Raw genomic sequence first — 26397 nt, forward strand, 5'->3', positions numbered from 1 at the left:
TTTACAATAATTCGATTTTTTGTCATGTTTTCCATGACGGAGAACTCTGTTTTACTACACCTGTGGTTGGACTGTCTTCCGCTATAAAGTGGAAGGAGGTACAACATGAGAGACTCAGGCGACAAAAGCTAGATTTATTCCCCTGGTGTTTGTTTGGAGGCCATGCAGTATGTTTCTCGTCTTTGACTTCACAGCCTATGATGAGTCTGCTGAGACATAGCTTGCAGGGACACTCTTCGTAATGCCACCCTTTTCAACCTCTGCCCATCCATCGCCAGGGTCTTCCTTGACCAGCACGAACCGATCTCCTTCTGCCATGCTATGCTCTGCATCGCTTTGTGCAGTGTAGTCATACAAGGCTACAACATACTTGAGTTTCTTTGCGCCTCGTCTTGGTGCTACCGCAGGTCCCTTCTTCTTGCCTGTCGGAGCGCCGCCAATCGACGAACCAGAATTGGAGTAGGTTGACCCAGGACGATTAGCAGTGCTGCCAGTGTCTTGCGGTACAATGGGTGCCGGAGCTGCTGGATATGTTTCTAAATAGGTTGCGGGCACGATGCCTTCCTTATAGCCTGCGCGCACCTTGACCCATCCAGATCCATCTACGGCCTCATTAGTATCTTCACAACATGCAGGACATCTAATGAAAAGGGGTCAGTGTGTCAAAACATACCATCTGGCTCCAAAACTGTGACTTCACGGCCTTCGTGAACCGACAATTCACCCTCACCGTTGGCCTCGAACGTATACAGTATTTTGCCCTTCTGCTCTGGTTTGCTTGCCCCCGAGCCATTGACCGAACTACCGGGCAACTCACTGATATATGCACTCGGCGGAGGGGCCATGAGACGTGGCTTTCTGGTAGAGGTAGAAGCCGACGGAATGGACGGCCTTGGACCAGGCTCAGGTGGTGCATCCTCGCCAGGCTCCTTTGCTGTCGATACTGAGCCCGTCACCGATCGATGGGCGCTAGCAGCGTAGCCTGAGCTCAGCGAATTCATTGTGTTGGATCGACTAAGGTCGGGCAGCTCGGAGACATGGTCTGGTGTACCAGAAGGTTTGAGCAAAGTGGTCGCTGCTGTTTGTCGCTCTGACTTGTATTTCTTGCGCTCCTCTTTGGACAGTTCACCAGGACACTCGGCAGGAACCTTCATCTCGCATTTGCTGTGGCACGTATAACCACAGTCACGACAGTCGAAGCCCTTTGCCGACAAGCCCCATATCCTCTCACCGCAAAGATCGCAATTGGTGGGGATTTTGAATGTCTGCGATTTGAAATTATGGTTCTTGGCGCCCAAGGTAACATCCCCTATTGTCGATGTGATTGTTGAGGTTTCAACCTCGGCTGTGACGCGTTTCCGATCAACCTGATGGAGCTCCTCTTGCAGTGCGAACAACTGTGTCACGATTAGGACTTCATCCTTGGCTTCAGACCCATCCCGCACCCGCTGTTTCGTCCGCTTTACCCCTTCGACCTCTCTCCGTTTCTTGTCCACTTCTCGCCGCAAGTCTCCCAGTTGACTCTTGGACTTGTTCAGAACGTTGCGCAGGAAGATCTTGGCCGCTTCGTCAACAATCATGGTATCATCATCGTGCCAGACAGGACTCGGCTCAAATCCCTTATCGCCAGGCTCCTGCCAAGATCCAAGGTTATGGCGTATATACATCATGGAATCGAGGTGTGGCAGGTTGCGTTGAACCTCCTGCGAAAGGTTCTCGACAAGCGAATTGCTCTGCTGCAACATCCCAGTTTCGAGGGAAGCGGCCATGGTCCATAAACCATTTAATTTGAGCGTCTTGAATTCGGAGAGGTCCTGCAAACTATCCAAGAGTTCCGGGACATATTCATGGTAATACTTTTCCTTTTGCTTGTTGGTAACATTAATTGCAATAAGGTATGTGTTCTTGGCATTGTTGGCTTCCTGCAACTGTTGCTGGTAATTGCTCTGCGCCTTTGCCTTATCGAACGACGACTCAGTCTTCTTCCGCTTGCTTTCGAGTTCCTGGCAAGCCTGATCATACTTTCCCTTGGTTTTCTTCAAAGTAGCATACGAGGAGTCTCGTTCGACCTCGAGGTTATCGGCGTACTCGACATGTCGCTTGCGCAGCTCCTCAAACTTGGAGCCGAAGAATTTTAGGGGGTCAGCGACCTTGGTGATCAGCTCATTGGCGTATTTTTCATGCTCGTCAGCTCTCGATTCCAGCGTCGTCAGCTGCGTTGTCCAAGTCGTGAGCGAGGCACTCTCGAGAGAGCCGGGGGTCATGGTCGGCGTATCGCCCACACTCAGACTGGAGGACTTTTTGTTCTTCTTTTCAAAATATTTCTTTGCCAGGGCATTGAGCCTTGCGCTATATTCCTTCTCGATTGCGCTTCGTTCACGGTAATACTGCTGTATATCGTCCAGCCAGGCGATGCCGTTGGCAACCCAGGCGCTGGCCGGTCGGAAACCATCCTATTTAACCGACAAGTGAGCATAAAGACTTGAAGAGCTCCCCGTCGCTTCGATCCCATGCGCACATATGTTGACTTTCCGTCCGAGTGTGAAAGGGGGTGGACGTTTGCTGGGCTCTGGCATACCTTTAGTTCGGCGCCGAACGTCGGCGGGACATCGACCTCGGCCATGGCTGCTTGAGGGTATTAAGAGGAGTGTGTGAAAGACGGGGCAACAGTATTGCAGACATGCGACATCGACAGAGAGGAGTGGCAGTGGCAGGTATATTCATTCAACGGGAACTGCAAAATAGGTAGAGAAATCAGGACAAGTTGGTACGATATGCTCCGTGCGACATGGCCAATGTCATGATGCGGCCTTGGTACTCTCCAGGTAGAGGGGATCCCAAGGTTCAGGTCCTTGTTTTCTAGCGAATTAGGTCGAGAAACCACGAGGCGCAGCCCACCTAGACAAGGTCGCAGTCGCTGGGTACCTACTGTAATGTAAATCGCTGGCTGGCGCTCGCTAATGACAGCGGGGATCCAAGAGTTCGGCACGCATTTGACCGCCGGAGTTCAAGTATTTACCTTTTACACTGATGACTTTATACCGCCGAGCTACATGGGCATTTCTGGCTCTGAGATCCTTCACGTTTCTTGTAAATATGAACAGAAATTCCTCAAGTACCAAGCGATTCATTAGATTGCGCAGACGAAAAAAATGGACAGTGTACCGCGTGCAACCAATTTGACATCAACAATGGATCCAGCAGCTGCCCAAGATGACGGGCAGTTGCCTGTAGGTATGGAGCAATACGTACTTCGTACATACCCGACCTGTCACCCCTCCATACTTTCCATGAATTGGGTTGGGCTGGATGATTCGGACCCCTGCTTTTTTGCTTTTTTTGAGCCTCTGATGAAGGGGAAGTGCCCGCCCGCCGCCAACCCGCCCTGGAGCTTGAGCTTCACCCCGCCATCAACCGACCTTTGACAACCCCACCAGAATTTCATCACTCCCTGTGGTTTGAGTCTCGGCTCGTCAAGCTAAGGTACAGCCTGACCTGAATCTCTGACTTCTTTCGTTCACGATCACGCTGGTCCCTCCTCTTCGAGTATCAATACCAACGACCACCTTGATCGAGGTTTTGGAGGATCCGAAAATAACGTGAGTGAGCCACGTTGGGACGGACCCGCACTCCTAAATTCCCGTCTGGTGCTTTGAGTGTCTAATTCCCCTTCGATCCCAGGCAGGATTCCACACCTACTCTTTCTTCACTGAAGTCGCGAACTTGCGCCTGGTCTACCACAAACTTGGTATTGCCAGTTTCCACTTCAACCCGGTCTATCGAACCCTTGACAATCGCGACATTCAACTACATCATTCGCGACTAGCGTTCTGAAGATGTCTGATCTTGCAAGTCGCATCACAAAGCCCGAGGGCGATGTTGCCGCAGTCCCTGAAGGCGCCGACGGCGCTGGCGATGTCGCTGGCACCTCCAACTTGCAGCAGGTGGATTACGATGTCGAGGTTTCACTCAACCAGCTGCAGCAAGATCAGGATCACCCTCTGGGCTCTGCCAAGTCTTTCGAGGAGCTCGGACTGTAAGTCAAAGGCGACTTCGAAATGATCGGTTCCTGCCACTATCTACTAACACTTCAACCTCTACAGGCCCGACGCTGTCCTCAAAGGTCTCCTCGCTCTTCAGTTCCACAAGCCCTCGAAGGTGCAAGAGAAGGCCCTCCCTCTCATGTTAGCGGACCCGCCCCAAAACATGATTGCTCAGTCGCAGTCTGGTACTGGAAAGACGGCTGCCTTCGTCACAACAGTTCTTTCTCGCGTGGACATGAGCAATCCAACCCAACCACAAGCTCTGATCTTGGCGCCCACCCGTGAGCTGGCCCGCCAGATCCAGGGTGTTGTTCAGCACATTGGCCAGTTCTGCGAGGGTCTGGTTGTCGAGGCTGCTGTTCCTGGTAACATTGCCAGGGACCAGAAGGTTGAAGCCAATGTCATCTGCGCCACACCTGGAACCGTCATGGATCTCATCAGAAGAAGACAGATCGATGCTTCGCAGTTCAAGGTTCTCGTTATTGACGAGGCCGACAACATGCTGGATCAGCAGGGTCTCGGTGACCAGTGTGCTCGTGTTAAGAAGTAAGCACCGTGCCCACACATTCTCGTCGCGTAGGCTAATCATATGTTGCTTAGCATGATCCCCAAGACCGTTCAGATCCTCCTCTTTTCCGCTACCTTCCCCGATGTTGTACACAAATACGCCACCAAGTTTGCACCCAATGCCAACCAGATCAAGCTCAAGGTACAAGAGCTTACGGTCCGCGGCATCTCGCAGATGTTCATGGACTGCCCATCGGAAGCAGACAAGTATGGCATCTTGTGTCAACTATACGGTCTCCTGACCATTGGCTCGTCCATTATTTTTGTGAAGGTAAATAGAGCGGCCTTACTTCAGTATGAGGACAGATGACTGATCGAAAATAGACTCGTGAGAGCGCCAACGAAATTCAAAAGCGCATGACTGAGGATGGACACAAGGTGACGGCTCTTCATGGTGCATTTGAGGGTGCTGCCCGAGACGCTCTCATTGATGAGTTTAGAAGCGGCCGCACCAAGGTTCTCATCACCACCAATGTTCTCGCTCGAGGTATTGATGTTTCGAGTGTCAACATGGTCATCAACTACGATGTCCCGATGAAGGGCCCCGGTGACCGAGAGCCGGATGCTGAGACCTACCTGCACCGAATTGGCCGAACGGGCCGTTTCGGCCGTGTAGGTGTCAGTATCACCTTCATCTTCGACAAGAAGAGTTTCGAAGCATTGCAAAACATTACCGAGAGATATGAGATTGATCTGATCCGACTTGTTCCGGATGACTGGGACACGACAGAGGCCGAGGTGCAGCGTGTAATCAAATCGAGTCGGGCACAGGCTGGATTCAATCCTTCGGCTCAGTAGGACTAAGCGTAGGATATCCGGCAATGTAATCCCCACCGGAAGACGAAGGCACACGAGACGGCAGGACTTAGTAACTTGGTCCATTGGACTCTACGCTGGCTTGACGGCAACAACATGTTGTTTCAGACGTAGGAATATTGAGAAAGCCTGTCAGAATTACCTGACTTAATCTGATTGTAGCTAATGCCACGAGAGCGAAGTCATGTTTTGACACGGAGAAAAAAAAGAAAAATTCAAAGCAGATAGACAGACGAGATGCATGATACCACGAACGAGAAAAAGAACAAAAGCTATTTTGAAATCGCCGAAGATTCCGGAATCCTACGACAAGATTGCAAGATAATCTTGGTGGCTTGGTCACTTTTGTGTTATAACAAGTATTGACATGAAGAAATTGACTGTACAATAGAACAGACACATGCATGTGCATCATCTGTGAGGAGCTGACATGACAGTTTGCCTATATCATGAGCCAAGTATAGATTAAGCTTGATCCATCGAGTACGGGTGTATCTTCAAAGGTATGTAGGTATATGACACTGCAGAATCTAATCGTGGCGAGGAAGGAAATATTGATGCAGGAATAGTCGCATCCAGTCATCTGCGCCCCGAAAGAAAAACGAAACAAGAGGTGATGCACAATAGCGGCCTCTTTCGTCGCAGTCGACATGCCGACTGCAGCAGACACTGCCTCAATTGGTCGGAATTGATGTTTGTGCAGATGCGCGTACCTTTTTTTAAGCGCCCAGCGCTGCAGCCAGCATCGAAAGAACCACCCCCAAACCCAATCGTCTTATTTAGGCGCGCGCAAATTGGTGGCCACACCAAATCGTCCAACCAAGGCGCAGCTCAGCTTGGCGTACCACTCGCTTCTATTCTTGCAGACAAAAAGGGTATGGCCCTTCTGGTGAGTGCTTCCGAATGGATATTGGGGGTAACCTGGCCATTCACAGGCACGATGATGCTTCTCTGACCAATCAGCAGCCTGGCCCGACATTCTTGCCTACCGCTCCCCTCGATGAGCTCGGCGAGATCTACACCCAGAATTGACCTTTACATAGTAGATGTCCAGATCTGTGAATACCATCTGCAGGCAGGCTTGCTTCGCCATGACGCAACAGTGGCTCGCTACGGGCCGGGTAGCAATATGCGATGCGCCGTTCGCTGGCGGCACGGCCTGCCTGGTCCCTCGAATGACGGTTCTTCTTGTTGCGGCTGCTACTGCTGCTGCCCAGTCAGTGCCAGCCTCGAGTCGCCTTGTCATCTGCACGCCTGATTAGTCCTCCAAGGATGTTTGACCTCAAAGCGCGACCTCATATTAGAGGCATGGTAGCCGCCATATACTTGGCCCCTTTTTGTTTCTCGTCGGTCCTGGTATTGGAATCTGTAACAAGATTTGCTACGATTGTGTCTTTTGTTTTTTCCTTGCTTCGAATTTCCTACTATTGTAATCTACCTATTGCTTAGCATCTATTTTTTTCTCTCTTGTGTTCTTGTGGCATTTCCTCTTTTTCTGCTTGCCTGTCCTCGACTGGTGCGAATCAGCAATCCTAGCATCTCATTTGTTGGCAGTGCTGAGTCTATAGACGACCACGATGGTTTGCTGGCCGTCTTTTACAGACCTGATCTCTATTTCTTAGGTATGTGAGTCCCATATGCGAGACCTCCCAACATCAGCCAGGCGGCCTCATCGCTTCTCGGCCTCCGAGGCTATGCTTTACACATCTCATCCCCCATATGACGGTTGCCTCTTCCCTTCTCCGGGGTCCATTACATTATGATGCGCCAGCTATAGACATCATATCACATCCCCATTATACAGTGACCATTCGTGGTAAAAGGTCACTGACATGAAGTTATAGATGTTTTCTAGCATGGCACTGAAGCCGCTGCTTGGACTGCTGTTGATAGGGACCTCAGTATCGATTGCTGGCGCCTATGATGCGGAACTATCCAGTGAAGTCAGCGCTTTCATCCCTTCTTGTGCCCAAGGATGCTTCAAGGCGTTCGTCCAAGAGAACTATGCATCTTCATCGTGTGGCACTTCTGCATCGCTACAATGTCTTTGTTCTCATGAGTCGGCTGCCAACCTTACTGTCGGAGAGGCTGCTGCAGAATGTATTGGTGGATCCTTCTTCTTTGGCATATGTACAGCAGACGATGGCAAGCGTGAGTGCCTTCAGAAGTAACGGATCTGATCTATGGAGACAAGTTATTGACAACTATCACAGAAGCAGGAGTGGCATACCAGATGTGTTCGGGCCAGATAAGCGCCCTTCCAAATACGCAGCCAACTCCTCTGTCGGCCGCCTTTGTGCTGGGTGGTGGAAGCGTGGTCATATCAACGTCGACAAGTACCACATCGACCTACACTACCGCACCAATCTCCACAAGTCATGGCACTACTTCGACAATGCTCACGACTTCTGTGTCATCTGCCACGACTGCATCAAGCACATCGTTGGTGCCATCGCCCACATCGACAACAACACGGCCAACAGAGACCGCCAGCGCTCAGACAAGTGAGACACCGACCGCGACCTCAACATCCTTGAACAAGGGCCAAATCGCAGGCATTACGGTGGGCGTTGCTGGAGCTATCATCCTGGCACTCGTCTCCATATTTATGGCGCGTCGTGCGAGGAAACGAAGATATCCCGGCCTCGATGAAGAGGGTTTCATGCCTATGGAAGAGAAGAGTAGTTCTGGGGGCCGGAGTGCGGCTGCCAGGCTCACCAAAATATTTCACATTTCGCCACCTATACTGAGGAATCAACGGCCATTCACACCAGAAACGCCGCCGTCAGGAAGCGAGTACCCAAACGTTGACCGAAATACAATAGGACTTGCTATCTCACGGCCACGGAGTGAGGTTGTCCCCAAACCACAAAGTCCAGTACGGGAGCGACGAATGTCAAAGCTGTTACCGCCAAAGCCGCTGCGGCCGTCCAAGCCGAATCTGACGCTGAACATCCCAACTGCCGTCCATCCTGCACTTCGTACTCATTCGTCACAACCTCAGACGGATAGAACAAGCACCATGACGAACATGACGGCTTTTGCTGATTTGGACACGGAAGCACCCGAAGGCGGCCAAATATGGCGCCCACCACCTTCGGATCCTCAATCAGCGACAACATACTACGTTGCTGATAAATGGGGCAACTGGGTTCTCAATAATACCAACAGACAGTCGCAACTCGCTGGTGTTGCAGAGGCAGCCGAGTTGGACACTTATACGCCTTTGACGAAGTCGCCCATTGAAAAGCAGGAAGAGCAGGCGGCGACGGCATTGGCCACGGCGATCTCTGCAGCCTCTGCCCCTGAGCTCCCAATGCCACCACAGGTTCTACTAAAGCCAGATGGGCGAGATGCATACATGTCTCAAGCTTCCAGCGTATACTCCCAAAACAGCGCCTTTCGCAACTCTGATCGGCCGCCGATGCCCACAATTAGGAGGATGAGCAGTTCGGGTCAGAGGAGGACTAGCCGATCAGACTCCAAGGCTTCCATGGATTCGGCGACAACCATTCAATCAAGTTCCTCTGCCGGTGGTCCGTTTGACGACAGCCCTCCCGTTGAAGAGGCCGAACCCAGCCGTCTGTCTACACTTTCGCCAGTCATTGAGTCGCCCCGTACGCCCACAGGCCGCTCGCCAGTCACGTACCCAAAAATACCTGGACGGCTCGACTTGGCAACGATCCGTATGGTTCCTCCACCCAAGCGACCGAGCTTTACATCTTCGCCTCCGGGACAGCCGAGCCCGACTCTCGGAGCAGTCGTTCCAATAAAGGGATCTCCGTCTGCTTATCCGCGGCCGCTAAATCCAAGACGAGGAGATCAGACAGGAATCATTAATGCGCCAAACTTGCGGCCATCCCATCAGTCGACAGGCTCAGGATTCTCTCCGGAACAGCCGTCGATACGTCAACCCCCCGCAACACCCCCAAATGTGCCTCTTCGATCTGAAATGCGTCTATCGCGACAATTTCCCCCACGCCTGGATACCTACAACCTCCCACCACCGCCACAGACGCGGGCCTCGTCCTTTGTGTCACCCACCAGTGCTGTGACGACATCTTCGGTGGCCAGTTCCTTGCTTGCAAAACGGGTCGGCAATGAAAAGGCCGCCGCCCTGTCGCTCGAAAATAACCAAAAGAAACCCACTGCCGCATGGAAGCGTCACGGTCCCGGTGGACTCTTGAGCCCAGACATGGCAGCAATGATGTCGCCGGGTGCTCGTGGCCTCGGAAGCGGCGGACTTCCGGCTACACCTACTTGGCAACCGAAACTGACCCCTACACGAAGGGGTGACGATCTCTTCCTGAATGTTCAGTGAGAGATTAGAACCTATTCTGGTTTCCACCTATTTCTATCTCGTTTTTCAATCTACAAGCCCGCTCTACTAGAGTTTTAATCGTCAAGCCCAAGTACACATACTCAATCTTTCCTTTCCATTGGCCATACACATCTACTTGCATCACTGTCATCTGTACACTACCACCAAATCTGACAAAAAGGAAACGGCGTTCAATATTCGGCATTTACGAAGGATAAAATTTGAAATGTTTGGCGTTTTGGTCTACACGGTTTATACCAGCTGTTTCTCAGCAATTTTCCTTTGCTACAAAGACATGTCTCAAAGTGGAAGCGGAAATGAGTCGTCCAGATAATGGAATATATATATAAATGCAGATTTCAAATGAAATTCCAAGTGTTCAGATAAGCACGTGTAAGAAAGACTTGCCATCTAGCATACCCGTTGCGACCATCTAAAATAACTCATTTCGTATTTTGTGTAATCACAAATTCCTCATAAGGCACAGCCTCCATATTCTCAACCTCCAAATCACGATAGTCCACCACGGAGCTCCAGCCCCGGATTGCAGCGCGCCAGTAGCACGTCTCGGCAGCCGGGCTCAAAAATCCGGCCCCGTGGTACGTCTCGCGCTGACGCCGGGCAATACCCTCGGCGACATCGGGGTGCCTCTCCAGCCAGCCGACGACGGCCTCGAGATCGCTCCAGTCGGGCGCCACAAAGACCATGTTGGCCTCGTCCACCGTGTACCCTCCCCCCCAGGCCGCCGCGACCCAGGCGGAAGGGTACGGGGCCAGCGAAACCTTTTCCACGACGCCGCCACCGAGATCGCGGCCGGGCCGCAGCGTGCGCTGCACACCATCCCCGGGCAGATTATACGAAAAGACGGGCCGGATCAGGCGGCTCGTGTGCTGCATCCAGCCCAGCGGGGGCGTCAAGACGACGCTGGCGCAGAGCTGGTGAAAGGGCATGCGGCCCGAGTACGTCACCCCCTCCGTGTGCACAATGTAGCGGTAACCGCAGAAGTCGGCAATGGGCAGGGCGTTGCTGGCGTTGCGGCCGTTGGGGCCCGTCCACTCGAGCGCCTCCACGTCGGACCAGGGCCGGTGCCCGGCCGTCAGGACGAGATCTTGCCGCGTGTGTGCCGACGCCGTCGAGGGCGAGTTGAAGTGTGGTGTCCCCCGCCACACGGCCCGCGGGTCCTTGCCGGACCAGGAGAGGCCCGACTCGAGCGCCGCGATGGCTGATGCCGCGTCCGGGAGGGATTTGATAAAGGGCAGTGGCCAGGACCAGAACCCAAAGTGCGGAATGGGAAAGTACGGGGCCGAAGGTCCGTTGCGGGCCGGGTCCGCCGGGCGGGAGTATGAAAAGGTCCTGGCAGTTGGGTTGTCGTGATGGTTAAAGGCAAAGATGGTGTCTGGGATCTCGAGAGGAGAGGGCGCAGTCAGGAGTGCTCTGTGAATCTGGTGTAAGGTCGCCGTCCGGTGTAAGATCATGTCCCGAGAGAGGTCTCTCGTGGAGGCGGCGTGGAGGATGAAGAGCTATTCATCATGGTCAGACGATGGCTCCTATGAAGATTGTGCCAGGTTGTTCATTTTCATTCTTCCATGCCAATCCCATTGCGTCACTCGCTTGTATGGTCAAGATGGGTTTAAGCTATATAATACCTCGTCATTCAGCAACTTATAAACACTTACCTTTCCATTCTTAACCTGGGCAATCAATGGTCCCAGCGGTCCGCTCTTCTCGAGTACAAACGGCCCCTTGGCCACGGCATCATCAATCTCTCGCGTCAGCCCCGGAAATGCGCTGGCGCACTGTTGGGCCGTCAGAAATCGATTATTGAGCAACTCTTCCGAAAGTCTCGTCGTTGCCTTGCTGGACGACGAGGACGCGCTCTTCCAATTCTCTGGCAACTCGCCGAGCAATGTCCGCGAAGAATCCAAGCTTGCTTCCGGCTTGGGCAGAAATAGGTACAAGGCCAATAGGCCGACGCATATGATCACGATCTGTCGAAGGCGCAACGACTGCCTCGGGTTGAGCATGGCACCGCCCATTTTAAGAGGATCATCTCAAGTGTCTGCGGTCCAAAATTAGATTGAGATGATATACAATCGACGAGTATTTGACAAGACGGGAGAACAAATCGGTCATGTTAGGACACATCTTCAAGGGTTTCTCCAAAGACCAGACAGTGGGGTCAAGATTCATACTGTCCAGATTCTGTCCGGGGGGTGTGCTTCCGGGTAAAAAGACGTTCGCTTGTTCATTCAGACTGCGACCTACAGAGTACAGGGATGACAAACCATGAGTGGAGTGCAGTCAACGTAATCAAGTGATTCGTTTGTGCCGGTTGACTTGTTTCATATCCCCACAAAGATTGATATGTCATTCACTCGCATTGATTGTCTACTGAGACGGAAGCGTTTTGGTCAGAAGCATGGACTGCAATGGCCATGGCCCAGGAAAAATCTATAAGACGAATGACTTGAATTTTGGGGTCATCAAGTTGGCAATTTTGAGTTGCCATTTGTTAATTTTTTTTTTTTTTTTTTTTTTTTTACACCTCTACTGCTCGTGCTTCGAATGTCCAAACGGTATCAACCCCTTTCCTGGAGTTTGGTCAGTTGGGCATATAATCATTGCCAGGCCCGCTTGCCTGTTTCGGCGACTGAAGTACTGTTGATGAAGAAATAGAAATAAGTTTGAAGAATTCTCCTGTTTAGGCAAAGAGACCCTGAACTCTCATCTTCTTGCGGATGAATCCAGACCTGGCGGCTAACAAGAGGCTTGATGATGTAATATCAAACACTAGGACCGACGCGACACCCTCATAGTGTCTTGCTCCCATGCTCATACTCCCATGCATAACGCCTCAATCCCGACGTGGGCCAATCCCCATTCTATGTAGTGTATAGTCTTGTATTCCCCAACTCCCAGAACGCCATGACAGGGACTATAAAATGCAATATTCGTAATGAGTCCTCCACAAAGTTTCAACGCTCCTAGTGGGCTTTTGCGACGTTGCGATGCCCGAATAGCTCGTCGTCCCATAAAGGTAGGCAGCACTATGAGCTTGTGCTGTTTGCTTGATCGAAATCGTCGGGAGAATCAAGAAGCCTCGGGCGTCTTCCACGCAATCTCGCATTCCCCAACCGCATTGATCCAGTCGTTGATTCCCTTCAGATCCCACCCACTCACCCATTTCTGCTTTGGCTTGTCTTGGTCCGGCTTCTTCTTTGGTGCTCCAAGCTTGAAACTCTTGGCTGTGCAGCAAACTTCGTCATGCCAGCGATATTGGAAGCATGTCCGGCTCTTCTTGCGCTCGCGCATGGTAGTCTTCCACTGTTCGCGCATTGCCTCGTCACTTGGACCACTGTCCTCTGCCTTCTCTGTATCAATGGCTTCGGCAGCATTTTCTCCGTCCGCCGGATCACGGGGCAGGACTTTTTGCCCGAGTTCCCACTCATCGTCGTCGGGGACGTCTTCTTCCTCGCAAACACGGGCGCAGTGATCTGGAGACTTCCATGCCTCCTTCTCAATCTTGGTCATGTCGTTCTTGTTTTTTTGGCGGCCCTTTTCAAGATTGCCGGCTTTTGCTTGCGCAGATTGATCAGGATTAATGTAGCAGACGTCGTCTGATAAATTGTCCCAATCTTGACGTTGGACTTGCATCTTGGGCGCTATAAGACCGTGGTACAGATCTTTGATAAGTAGAGTTCGCTATGAGACATGTTAGCCCAAACTGTAATCAAGTGTATAGTAAGTACCCTTCTCTCCAAAAACCTTCAGCTTACATTTGTCTTTCTAGTTTGCTCGAACTGCCACACACTGCTGATCTCTTCGGCATTCATGTGATGCATTGTCAATATTGGCTCGCACCATTGGCCAGGACCAAAAGGTAGAGTGCTGGGTTTTTCTCCATTGAACATTGGCCATGCCTGGCGAATTTTGACATTCTCATACTGGTCCAGAGCTAGAGCCAACAACAAGTCGCCGCAGCACTCTCCCGAGCCCTTGACATTGTACTGCTTCACAACACCAGGATGATGCTCGATGAGATGTCGTAGCAGCGTGCCGCTCAGGACGTAACCTGATCCGCCGTGGCCGAAAGGGGTTCCGCCAATAAAGCTGCGGCTGCCCAGATAGATTCTCTCCTTCGGATTGAGCCCGCTTTCGGTGCGGAGCCATTCGATGAGGTTCGACCAGAACACGTAAGTATCGGCTTCGGCAAAGATGTACCAATCCCGGTCTGGTCTCAGTCGCCATGTCTGCTCCATCATGGGCAAGAATTTATACTTGTCCAAATTCCAAGCTCTGGAACCCTCTTCTCGCGCATCGACGCAGGACTTCTGGGAGACGGGACATTCCTTTTGGTAACGATAGAGATCAAAGTCGTCGTTGTGAGCCTTGACAGACTCGTCCACTTCCGATAGCACATCGTAAATGTGGTGTTTCCCAATTTGTTGCTCCTGCAATTCTGATTAGCCACAAGGGAAGCGGAACAGCACATATTCCCTCTTAGCCTCTTACCATGTCGGAAAAGATTAGAAAGTCGGGAAGACATTGCAGAGTGGTGAGAAGGTGTGTTGGAATTTTGTCAAAGGCTTCGGTTGCGCCCGTCTTCATGACAAGTTGAACGCCTTCGGTATTCGGGAAGTTGGCGCACGGGTCGCTGAAGTTGTGATACTGGGTCACCGTCGCCTCGTTTCCCTCCTGGTATAGCGTGTTGTTATACACATCATTAGAGGCCAAGTAGCTCGATACTGTTTGCCCAATGTCACGGGCATAGCCATATGTCCTTTCTCTCCATGTCGGCCGGATATGGATATATATGGCGAGAATAGACAATGCAGTAATGACGCTGAAAAGCCGTACGCGGCGAGAATATGGCGTCACAATCATTGTGGTCAGACCACCGTGTATAAGTGGGCTGTTTGATCGGGTTTTTAAAATCAAGTCTTTGGGGGGTCTCTTGTTGGTCGTGCAGTTTGTTCTAAGCAAGAAAGGCTTCAAGACGAGCATAGACCAAAGACAAGCATGGCAGATCCCAATGCGTAGGAGGAGACGGAGGAAAAGAAAGGGCAAGTATGAACCGTAGGACTTGCCCAAAGGATAGATAATGTATGGAGGCAAGGAGCGGGTGGGTGAGATACAGGTACGGCGATTATGTACCTAGAGGAGGACGTAATTTGTTTTTATGTCCGGATCTCGCGAACGCCAGAGGACGAAGGGAAGGTCAACAAGGAGTGAGAAATTAGACAAAAGGTAAAGCGAGAGAAAGAGTGAATAATATGGAATTCCGAGTTTGTGAAAAGGAGCGTCAGCGAGATCCAACACGCCGAAGCTGCGATTTTGGGCAGATGGAACTAGGAAAGGCAAGAATCAATGCTTCCAGAGTGTCCGATGGGGAAAACGTCTCAAACAGACACAAATTCACGTGCGAGCAGAGGGGCTGGCTACGGATTGCTACAGCGAATAATTGTAAACATGGTGCCTACGTTTATGATTATCAATTTGTGTGAGAGAGACTGGAGGCAAGAGGGGAATAGTAGCACTACACTGGCGAGAGCGGGATCTGGAACTAGGATTAGGAGCGAGGCGACCTCCCTTCAGCGGGCAGCCGTACCTGCCTCTATTCTGCACTAATAATTTTTTGGCGGTTGCGACTTGTGCAGAGCTGGAGACTGGATCCAACATTGATGTAATTGGCAGGGATTTCTTCGAGCCGGTACATTTCAAAAATGGGTCCCAGTTGGAGCATGATGGATCCCAGCTCATACTAACTCGGCGGACACGGAAGACGGAGTAAGACCGTAGACTTTTGGTGGTAATTTGTAGCGTACGAAGAGGTATGGGTTGGGCTGACGATGATCAATCGCTGGTGAGAGACACACTGAAGCGGACATGAGTAGTAGTAGGGGGAACTCGAGGGAGCATCTCGGACCGGTTGTGGTTGGACAGTCCATAGTTGTGTGACACGCTGTACTGCATTCTAGGAGGAAAACTGGCACCTGGAATCTTTCTCCGCCATTACTTGTGTATTACCAACATTTGCTTCTTTCAACTGTCCTAATTGCGGGCATGTGTCTATCCGTCTCCAGCCATGAAATACTCCTTCACTGTCTTGACTGTCTCGGGCAAGGGCTCTTATCCGAGAGTATGTAAACGCTACCGTTACGCTGCAGCGCCAAGCTTTCTACCACTGTTCTTTAGTGGAGATGGCAGTGGGTTGGCACCCAACCAATCCCGAGTCGTTGGCGCTCAGTCTACTCTCCGATAGCCTCCCTCGACCTGCCAGGAGATCTCTCATCGGCACAAACGAGTCGTACAGCTCACGCACGCAGATTGATTCATTGATGAATGATTGCAACATGAAACATGTACACTAGCTTTTGATAGCATTGCAGATCTGCTACGCCTTGCATCTCCATCGTGGACCGAGCCGATCATCGAGGACCACACCACATAGGGGAAAGGATCGGCTTGCGCTGATTATGAGCTACCCGACGTCCATCACGAAAGAAAGTCGTATCGAGAAAAAAGAGGACGACCAAGGACCCCTGCGCCCGTGCAAGCCAGGGTCTCTTTTTTTTTGTGAAGGACACTACTGGATTTGGCGAATATGGATATGGTATAGGTTAGAGTGACCCCCACCACAATTGAGGCGCTGCTGAAGATCCAGCGGCGCCATGGTTGAATAGGTAAATTCGAATGCGAGATTGGCTACATTGCCGGAGCCATATCTGAGCATCCGTTTCCACGACATGATCTGCAAAAGGAGAGAAATTCGCTTCGAAAGAAGATTGTACTACGGCACGTGGCACACTACATACTGCTTGCATTGCAAAGTGCACGACGTCAGCATCGAGCTGACTTGTTATTTATATTGAGGCTTACCAGACTCGAGGCTGCTGTGGGAAAACAATACCTTATTTCCCTAGTCGCCAGCAACGCCTTATTTCCCGACGGCCAAAGGGAAGGTTTACGCTGCGACCTCCAAAAGCCCAGGCAATAAATAGCATCGTGAACGCTCTTGACGTGACTGATGGCAAATTGCCCAGTGGGAACTCAGCTTGCGAACAGATAGTATCAACTTTGAGCTCGCTAGAGTGAGTTTGCTGTCGGGTCCGAGACTTGCTTCCCCGATCGCGTGACTGAGCTGATGTATATAGGTTTACCAATCATCGGAAATGATACTACCAGACTGACTTGATCAAGGAACTCTGGAAGATGCACGCATCTGAAATAGCTATCTTACCATCCATCGATCTAAGTGACAGCAAAGAAATAAGGGTCGTTCTCTAGTGTAGGTATGTACAATGAAGGATACTTTAACAAAAGCCCACCCAAAGCATCCGACCCTGCGCAAGTCTACCTATCTTTCAGCTCAACTAAAGTAGTGTATGCACTTGGACTTCTATGGTAGCTCAGTATTTTTTAACATTGGAATCTCTTTGCGGTGCCGAGTGGATGAGGAGCGGAACACCTTGTCTTTAAACTAAGCTTATTAACAAGATCAATACTCTAGATTGAATAGTAGTAAATGTTTTGGGAGAACGGACGACCGCTTTATACCGTTTTGTACCAATTGAGCAGATACTAAGGTAGACTTGCATCGTCTAATAGGGCTACAGACATTTGTGGCTACCTGGGAACAGCCGATTGAGCAGAACCATTGACCGCCACGATGCATCAGGCCAGCCTGGACTGGAGTCCGACAGATCAGTAGCGTCCGCTCGCGCCGCCGTCTCGCATTCCCTCTTCACGCATCTCGCCGAGTATCATTTTGCTCTGGAGGCTTCCACCTGTCTCTCTGCCATCTGCTCTTTAAATGCCTGACAAGACGTTCAAGTGAGCAAGCAGTCTGTTGTTAGCCATAACCAATCTCCAAGTTAATCCAGACGTCTGGATCTTGGTTAAAAGCCTTTACCAGATCGAGACCGAGTCGATTCGCAATACCTAGGTATGGTATTGAGGGGTCATCTCATTTGGTGGCGGTATATATAGCTTGGGACATGCGTCCCGACCGTCTGGGGCAGCTGCTTCCCAGTCCTCCCATTTTGCGCGCATGCCCGGCTTTGACTCTGAGCTCATGCCTGTCCACAAATTCGAAGAGGGTCCTTGGAGTTACAATTCCAGGCTTAAGCAATAGCTCCGTGGGGTTTGAATTGTCCCAACGCCAGACGCCCAGAAACGTGGTAGCAGTAGAATTTATACCATTGTGAAAGATCGCAGCAGCCAGGCGAGCTCCCTGTAATCTAGGAAAGGTTGTTGAGATCAAAATTCATCACTTGAAGAAAGGCACGAGTCGTCGTGCTGGTTTCTAGGAATACTCAAGGCAGGTCAAACCACTTATAGGCACGATGCTGCCGAACTGCTGGCTTCTATAATCCTAACTCTGGGTTCTAGTCCAACTTCTGATCGAGCCTTGGGAGCTTCCGCGAGAGCAATATGCAGCTCTTCCGAATCATCATAATCATCAATGGAAGAATTACAAGGATGGTTTGGATCAAGAGGTTATAGATACTAGTGTACATGTGTATTATCTTGCGAAAAGAAATGAAGATACTTGTTATCGCGCGCCATGTGATAGGTTATAGTAGATAAGCAGACAGATTCGAGGTGCAGCATTGTAAATGTCAAGTTAGTCCCCAAAAGGGCCCAAGCTCCTTCAATTCAGTACCCCAGGTTTCCCACTCTAGAGCTTCGACGCGAAAAACAGCATCATCGCGTGCTATCGACCCACCTTTAAGCACCAAATCGCGTCACTCAATTCGCAGACGCAACCACTCATCTTTCCACATCATCCAACAAACCTCAATCAGATCAGCTCCATCAAGCTCTATTAGGCGCAACTAAGAAACTTGAGCACATTCAATCCAGAGAACCGCGCCTGTTTCGTTTCTCAATTCTGTAGCGGAGAGAAAGCAGTAAGAGCCCACCAGGTCGTCTTTCGTCAAGGCTCTGCCAATTACCTACCCACATCGTTACGACACCTCACGAATCCCATCTTCATCATGGCAGACCCTACTCCGACCGAGATTCCAGTCCTTTCGGCGATCCCATCGACTGTCGCATCAGCTACGGCGTCTGCTGTCGGCACACCCCAGTCGCTGCCGCCCATGGAAGAGGAGGAGCGCGAGAAGTCTATCAAGGTCTCGCTGGCTGATCTGACAGCCAAGGCTACAGCATTCTACGCACAGAAGAAGTATGAAGAGGCCTCAGAGGTATACGCGCGCGCTGCCGAGATGCAGGCCGAGTTCAATGGAGAAATGTCCCCCGAAAACGCCGACATCCTCTTCCTCTACGGTCGCAGCCTGTTCAAGGTTGGCCAAGGCAAAAGCGATGTTCTTGGTGCTGCACCTGGCGGAGAAAAGAAGACGGCCAAGGCAGCTGCAAAGGCCCAGAAGGACTCTGCCGAGTCGAGCACAGCGCGCGTTTCTGGAGACAACGCCACATCCGAGGCTGACCAGATTGCAGAGGAGAAGGTGGCATACGTTGCAAAGAATGTCACTGGCAGCGGATTAGAAGATGGTGACAAGTTGTCGGATGCTAAGAAACCGCTTTTCCAGTTCACCGGCGACGAGAACTTTGAGGATTCGGATGAAGAGGCTGAGGGCGAGGGTGAAGGTGAAGGCGAGGAGGAGGAAGAGGAGGATGATGATCTTGCCGCTGCTTTCGAAGTCCTGGATCTTTCTCGTGTTCTTTTCGAAAAGACCTTGGAGCAACTCAATGAGTCAGAAGGTAAAGGCAAGGAGGCTGCACAGGAAGACACGCCTGCCATTAAACACATCAAGGAGCGTCTTGCTGATACCCACGACCTTCTGGCTGAGATTTCACTCGAGAATGAAAAGTGAGGCTCCAATCAACAATCTTACCCGCTGAGAATTCTGCCCGCTGACTCTGTCCAGGTACTCTGAAGCAATCAATGATGCACGTGCAGCTCTCAAGTACAAGGTCGAGCTCTATCCCGAGGAATCAGAAATTCGAGCCGAAGCACATTTCAAGCTTTCACTAGCTCTCGAGTTCGCCTCTGTCACGAGCGATGCTGAAGACAAGGACGATGCTCCCAAGACGGTCGATCAGGGACTGCGCGACGAGGCAGCTGCCGAGCTCGAGAAGGCAATTGCCAGCACACAGCTTAAGCTCCAGAACGAGGAGGTCAACCTCGCTACTCTCCACGCCCCCGAGGAGAATGAGGAATCGCGCAAGAAGATCGCCGAAGTGCGGGACATTATTGCGGATATGGAGCAGCGGGTGAGCAGTTCTCCACTTCTCCCCCGTGGCTTCGTTGTCCATGCCTTTTGATGCTAACATGACTGATTGCAGCTTGTGGATTTGAAGAAGGGCCCCGTAGATGTTGAGGGCGTGCTAGGCGCAGAGAACCCCATGACGGGCATTCTTGGCGCAGCTTTGGGAGAATCCCCAGCTGAAGCACAGGCTCGTATCGAAGAGGCTAAGAAGGGAGCAAAGGACCTTTCCAGTCTTGTGCGCAAGAAGGAGAAGAAGAAGACTGAGCCAGCTGAGCCATCGCCTGAGACCAATGGCAAGCGCAAAGCCGAGGATGCTGCTGACGAGACCGAGGAATCCAAGAAAGCCAAGATCGAAGAAGCCGCACCCGCCGCCGAGTCGTGATACTTCGACCGTGGAGTTGCACGACCTGTCACTTCTCGATGACCTATCGTGATGCTGAGCAAAGAGTTACGTTATTGACAATTTTTGCCAGCATCATGTGGACTTGTTCATTTGTCTTTGCGCCATGTCTACCCTCGATATGTACGCATTGGTTTAGTGCATTTGGGCCTGCAATATATGCAGAAGAGCTGGCCATCTTGGCTTTTTCCCTTCACGACAATGGGAGTTTGAGGTCTGGAAAATGTAAATTAGTCGAGCCTGCCGAGACGCAGGCGTATGGGCGTCCGTCGTTGGGTAAATTTGAGTAGCATTAGAGCAGAGTACTGCTCCATTTCGCACCAAATAAAGGGCAAGCAGCGATAGGCAGTGTCTATGGAGCAATAAGAAAAGCTTAAATCATCAGAATGCATCAAGCAATGATCTTCTACAGTGAACTTGGTGCTGTGTCGTCACTTGATTCTTCCTTTACAATTGAAAGGATTGCATGTCCGCTGCTCCCAGCTGTCAGTGTGCGAAGGAGTCCATCTGTCTTGTTCCTCCCAATTTGCTTCCATAAATAGCCGCGATTGCCAGAAGTTTTGGGTGGCCCAATGCGTTGGTATGCACTGAGTAATACGTACTAATTGTGGCTGTGTCGCCAATTTGTAGCACTCAAGTAGGCCCCTGCTGACGGGCCACGGGCTACCAAGGGACCCCGTCGCTAATGCAACAACCAAGCAGCGGGAACTTTCTGAGCGCCGGCGACAAACGATCGCGACAACAACCATCCACTTTGTTCAACGCTTGCACATTTTTTGACTCGAGAGCATCGCAACTTGACACGACCTGAGAGACTGCAGCAGAAATGGCAGAGCCTGCGCCCGGCGTCGGGCATACCGACTCGATGAACTCGCACGACGATCCGGACAAGCTGGCCGATGGAAAGAAGAAGAAGAGCAGAAGACCCGCGAGTGAGTGATTCCCGATGCGACCAATTCCGACGAGCCGAGTTCTACGTAAAAATACCAATCTGTGATGAAAAGGCTCCAAGAGAGGGGATTCCTGTCGTTCCGGACATGTGCTGACGATTCGGGAACCCGACAGACACGGCATTCAGACAACAACGATTGAAGGCTTGGCAGTGAGTGACGAGACACAATGCAGTTGGACTCCAGAACGACATGAGGCTGATCATTTTACTGCGCAGACCGATTCTTACACCAAAGACGGTTCTGCCGCTCTTTTTCGCCATTGGTATCATATTCGCGCCTATTGGTGGTTTGTTAATATGGGCAAGCTCAACAGTAAGACAGGCCCCTTTTGACTTGATTGTCGTGATGGGACCAGTTGCTCACAAGAAGGCGCTAGGTTCAAGAGCTTCAGATCGACTATTCAACATGCAACACCGACGCCCCGAATGCTACCGCCTTTGGCGACACCACGGACTTCAACATGGCCGACAGTCTGATCACTTCAGCATTCAAGAGCGACACCAAGGTCAACGCACAGTGGCGCCACGAGCTCGTCAACCACACCTACCATGGTGATTATGTGGTTCAGAACGTCTCCAAGTGTGTCATCAGTTTCATTCTCCCAGATGACATGGAGGCGCCTGTCTTGTTCTACTATCGTCTCACCAACTTCTACCAAAACCACCGTCGCTACGTTTCCTCCTACTACGACAAGCAACTCCTTGGAGACGATGTGAACACAGAGTCCTCTGTCAGCGATTCCAGCTGCACGCCCTTGACCGTCGACAGTGACAGGGGAAATCTTCCCTATTATCCTTGCGGTCTGATTGCCAACTCCATGTTCAACGATACCTTCTTCAGCCCTGTTTACACGACCGATAACAACACGCCATATGTGTTGCAGAACTCCAGCAACATTGCCTGGTCATCGGATAACGAATTGTATGGCAACCTACCGGACACCCAAGATCTCAGCAAGATCTTGCCGCCGCCGAACTGGCAGAAACAGTATCCGAACAATAGCTACACTGAGAGTGCGCCGCCCCCGAACCTGAAGGACAACCAAGCCTTCCAGGTTTGGATGAGGACTGCAGGTCTGCCTACTTTCAGCAAGCTGTACGCGCGTAATGACACTGCCACGATGAAGAGCGGAACTTATCAAATTGAGATTCTATCCGGTACGTACATTTTGAACTCGAAAGAGACCAAACCACTAATAGTTCCACGCAGAGTTCCCAGTGACCGAATACCAAGGTACCAAGTCGATTGTATTCACCACCAAGAGTGTCATCGGTGGCAAGAATCCCTTCTTGGGCATTGCATATGTCGTGGTTGGCGGTATCTGCATCGTGCTTGGTGCCATCTTTACCGTGACCCACTTGATTCGCCCAAGGTATGCAATTTCCCAGATTACCGTTTTCCAAAGAAAGCTAACAATTTCAACTCTAGAAAACTTGGTGATCATACGTATCTCTCATGGAACAAGGTCTCGAACAATGCCAAACCTGGCTCGAGTGGTCCCTCTGTGGGTATGTCCACAGGTCGCGATCTAGCTTAGAACGTTAGAGCTGCACCACCATCTCGGGACGAGACACGTTCTCTCATTCGTCAGCACCCGCGATCTCATGGAACAAGCTACTCCATCGAACGGCAGTCGCGCGGTAATGCAGCTTCCAATCCGAATCTAGACACCAACAGCCTCCAAGACAGCCGGATGAACGGTGCCGCCAGTCTGGTTGGAAGCATATCCCATCCAAGTCTGGTCAGCTTGTCCGTCTTTGGAGGCAGTCTGACTGACGGAGAGCAAGAACATCACACGCCACTAGATGTGCTCAGATCAGAAGAGAGAGCGTAGCCTCGCGTCGTTTTGGTGACACCGAGACGATTGTATGAGTACCTTCATATGTGTTCCTTTTTCTTAGCATTTCTTGGATCCTGCAGGGTTACTTCAATAAGTTACGCAGGCTCATGGAAGTTTTGTGTTTTACGTGTTTCATTCCGCAGCCGGAGATCAAAGGGCGGAACTCACTTGATGCGTTTGCATCGTGAGGCTACAAGTTTTGGCGTTCGGATTCGGAGTTTCAATCTGCTTGTCAATAGAAATATGACTTGTTTCAATGCCTTTCGAGTCCATGGGCATCAATGTCACGCAAAATTCTTATATGTGTATACTAATCTTCCCGAGACCTCGACTAACACAACTGAGCAGAGCGTCATCCTTCTCTCCCTCTGGCAGCGCTGAACCCCTGTGTTCTACTCTCCCTTTCTTCAAAGCGACCTTGCACGTGCCACAATTTCCTACTTCACAGCTACTCGCCACTTGTGCGGTACCGAATTCTCGTCGGAGCACCTCCAAGAGCGTTTCTTCTGCGTCAACCTTGAGCATCTTACTGTCCCGATTCAAGACCTCAACCTCGAACGGGTCGCCGGTCGTGTCAGCGCCAAACGCCTCAAAGTGCACATCGTCCTCAGTAAGGCCAGCTTTCTTGGACGCGACCAGGGCAGCGTCCATGAGTCTACTCGGCCCGCATACGTAGGCATGTCCATTCCAGCCGAGCTCGCCGAATATCTTGTCGAGGTCCATCCGCTCGCCACGATCTTTGTGGTACAGCACCACCCGGACGGAGCTGTCCTCGATCTTACCATCCTTATTGGGCGCCGGCTGGCTGAGCGAATCGAGCGTGTCACGAAACGGTATGTCGGAGTCGGAGCGGACCGCGTAGTGGAGCGTCGTGTTCAGGTGTACTTTTTTGAACATGGAGACCATGGACAAGAAGGCAGTGATACCGATGCCACCCGCGATGAAAGTGTGTGTAGAGGATGCAGATGAAATCGGGACGCCGCTGGTCAGTTGCGACGAGATGGGCAGTATGGTGCCCTCGGCCGCAACCTGATGCATATATGCCGATCCCCCACGGCTGGGTTCCTCCAAGGCAATGCCCAGCTCGAAACGGTTCGCGGTGCCCGAGACCACCGAGTAGCTACGCACCAGTCCGCTCGGCAGCTTGAGGCGGGCGTGGGCGCCTAGCAGGGTGCTCGTGGCGTCGGGATCGGGCTTCTCTGCCTCGAGGATGAAGCTGGCGATTCGGTCCGTCTGTCGCTTCTTTTCGATGATCTTGTAGTTCTTCCACTCTTCTGCTGCTTCGGTGGCGGCTCGCTCCTTGCGAGTTGCTGCGGCCTTGGCCTTGGCTACTCTTTTCACTGCAGATTTTTGACCCGTCAACAGGTCGAGTGGAGATTATTCTCATGAAAGCACCACTCACCAAAAGCGCCTCGTGCCTCATCGCCCATCTCCTCTATGCGACTGAGTTCTTCATTCATCTCGGCGTCGTCTTGATTCCGGTGGAGGTACTCCTGCAGTCGCTCAATCGTCCACTTGGGGTGTCTGCGCTCGTGGAGCGCAATAGGCATGCCGGCCTCGAGTGGCCCGGGGCGGAGCACGCGGTAATACCAGCCGGTACGAGAGAGCGTGTAGGTCTGTGGCGCAAAGTTCTTGAGGCGGAATCGGTGGTTCAACTTGAAGCAGGGTTGTCGCGGCAGCGAGACCTGCAAGAGGAGCCCAGTCTCTGGGTCGCCTACGGAGATCTTTGAGCGATTAGAGAGTTGCGATACGAAATCCGGAATCATGAGGAGGTTCGATTCTCGTATTTTTCCTCATGGCTGTAAGTAGGAACAGCGCCTAGATACACCCCTTGGGCTCTGTGACTCACCACATCGCCAATGCACACATTGCGCTCATTCATGTGCGCCGTTACTAGATTCTCACCAAAACCTCCGGGAACAAACCGCGAAGAAGCCTCTGGATATTCAGTCTGCCATTGGGGGTAATGCGACGAGCAATCTGGCCCCCCCTCTCTTCAGTCAGGAGATTGGTCGCAAGAAACTGGTGAAGAAAAAAAGATGAGCCCATCACTCACAGCCATGAACGGCTTTATCTCTTCCCCCATGAAACGTAGGATCGTGCTCGTCGCCGTCAATGCCAAGATGATTTACTGTCACCACGCCCTCACATTTCGTCTTGTCGATTCCGGATTGAATGGTCAAGCCAGGCATGGTCTTCATTCTACCACTCCGAACTTCAAGGATAATATCCTCCTTGAAAGGAGCGTCGAGATCAATGTCTGCGGCTGGAGCCATTGTGTGGTATTCGAAAGTCCTGGGCCACTAATGGGTACAAATGCTTAGTCACTGCCACAAGGACTCACAATTATGATAAGACAAAAAAGAAAAGAAGAGAGAGTTTACTTCCGAATCCGAAGCATTTAAACTATTTTTAAACGACTAAAAATGGGTCCCTTGCCCGTGAGAGATGATTGGCGCAATAGCTTTGCCGGCTTTGGCGCCATAATGTCAAAAATATTATTCGTATGACAGGTTGATACTGCTGCTAGTCAAGTATAAGGTAATTACAATATTATAAATTTCCGCGGGCCACTAGCTCTACAACAGTTGTGGATTCGCTTCATGATAGATTCAGACTGGAATTAAGCTGCTGTTGCTCTGTGTCGCCTCTTAATTTTGCACGCCAGTATAAGTAATCATAAAGCTGTAATACTTGCCAGATTTTCCCGAAAATATTGGAATCCTGAAAATTCGGAATAATTCATGTCTCAGTGTTGAGGAAGGAGCTACGTTCCTTCCAGACTCTGCGTAAATTCCATATCATTACTTGTAACTCGTAATTATAAGTGCCCATTGGATTGTTCCCGCAAGACACAACACAACCCTCACACTCCATCCTTCAAATACCTGCAACTGATGGACATGATTGTTCTTGTTCTTTCTGAGCTGTAGAGTTCTCGTCCAAAATTCTCTACTTCACACCTTTTACGACTCGGCAAGATCTCAACTCTTCACTTGTGTCAGATTGTTCCCCCAATGACTGACGACCTCCTATTGACGGGAGTGGACTTCGCAACCCCGGCAGGAACCTGATCATCACTCGTCAAGGATTATTCACTCCTCGATACCGACCCTTGAAAACTCTCATGACTAGAAGCTGCGGTTCTTGGGCCTTACATCTAAGGATTGTGCATCTTCATCAGTTCCACCCCGTTCTTTCCTTCTTAGCAGTTGACCGGAC

General features: G+C 51.2%; 8 protein-coding genes across 8 annotated transcripts; 4 read left to right on the forward strand and 4 right to left on the reverse strand.

The window, feature by feature from the left end:
• Positions 1-195: 195 nt before the first annotated feature.
• Positions 196-2623, reverse strand: PFICI_07277 (uncharacterized protein; the record flags this gene model as incomplete). Its single annotated transcript, XM_007835858.1, has 3 exons — positions 196-602; positions 674-2453; positions 2579-2623. The coding sequence occupies 3 exons, from the start codon at positions 2621-2623 to the stop codon at positions 196-198; spliced, it is 2232 nt and encodes a 743-aa protein (XP_007834049.1).
• Positions 2624-3836: 1213 nt separating this feature from the next.
• Positions 3837-5408, forward strand: PFICI_07278 (ATP-dependent RNA helicase dbp-5; the record flags this gene model as incomplete). The annotated part of the gene is made up of 4 exons (XM_007835859.1): positions 3837-4036; positions 4104-4589; positions 4644-4881; positions 4935-5408. The coding sequence occupies 4 exons, from the start codon at positions 3837-3839 to the stop codon at positions 5406-5408; spliced, it is 1398 nt and encodes a 465-aa protein (XP_007834050.1).
• A 1874-nt stretch (positions 5409-7282) lies between these two features.
• Positions 7283-9747, forward strand: PFICI_07279 (uncharacterized protein; the record flags this gene model as incomplete). Its single annotated transcript, XM_007835860.1, has 2 exons — positions 7283-7577; positions 7640-9747. The coding sequence occupies 2 exons, from the start codon at positions 7283-7285 to the stop codon at positions 9745-9747; spliced, it is 2403 nt and encodes an 800-aa protein (XP_007834051.1).
• Positions 9748-10190: 443 nt separating this feature from the next.
• Positions 10191-11783, reverse strand: PFICI_07280 (uncharacterized protein; the record flags this gene model as incomplete). Its single annotated transcript, XM_007835861.1, has 2 exons — positions 10191-11267; positions 11424-11783. 2 exons carry the CDS (start codon positions 11781-11783, stop codon positions 10191-10193), a joined length of 1437 nt encoding a protein of 478 aa, XP_007834052.1.
• Positions 11784-12837: 1054 nt separating this feature from the next.
• On the reverse strand, positions 12838-14631 carry PFICI_07281 (uncharacterized protein; the record flags this gene model as incomplete). Its single annotated transcript, XM_007835862.1, has 3 exons — positions 12838-13449; positions 13524-14198; positions 14260-14631. 3 exons carry the CDS (start codon positions 14629-14631, stop codon positions 12838-12840), a joined length of 1659 nt encoding a protein of 552 aa, XP_007834053.1.
• Positions 14632-18746: 4115 nt separating this feature from the next.
• On the forward strand, positions 18747-20364 carry PFICI_07282 (uncharacterized protein; the record flags this gene model as incomplete). Its single annotated transcript, XM_007835863.1, has 3 exons — positions 18747-19582; positions 19641-19986; positions 20059-20364. 3 exons carry the CDS (start codon positions 18747-18749, stop codon positions 20362-20364), a joined length of 1488 nt encoding a protein of 495 aa, XP_007834054.1.
• Positions 20365-21208: 844 nt separating this feature from the next.
• On the forward strand, positions 21209-22872 carry PFICI_07283 (uncharacterized protein; the record flags this gene model as incomplete). Its single annotated transcript, XM_007835864.1, has 6 exons — positions 21209-21314; positions 21448-21484; positions 21551-21647; positions 21712-22492; positions 22545-22707; positions 22764-22872. 6 exons carry the CDS (start codon positions 21209-21211, stop codon positions 22870-22872), a joined length of 1293 nt encoding a protein of 430 aa, XP_007834055.1.
• Positions 22873-23472: 600 nt separating this feature from the next.
• Positions 23473-25451, reverse strand: PFICI_07284 (uncharacterized protein; the record flags this gene model as incomplete). Its single annotated transcript, XM_007835865.1, has 4 exons — positions 23473-24515; positions 24578-24899; positions 25025-25155; positions 25232-25451. 4 exons carry the CDS (start codon positions 25449-25451, stop codon positions 23473-23475), a joined length of 1716 nt encoding a protein of 571 aa, XP_007834056.1.
• Between the last annotated feature and the right edge of the window lie 946 nt (positions 25452-26397).

Source organism: Pestalotiopsis fici, assembly GCF_000516985.1.
Source record: "Pestalotiopsis fici W106-1 unplaced genomic scaffold PFICI_Scf_4, whole genome shotgun sequence".
NCBI classification, from domain to species: domain Eukaryota; kingdom Fungi; phylum Ascomycota; class Sordariomycetes; order Amphisphaeriales; family Sporocadaceae; genus Pestalotiopsis; species Pestalotiopsis fici.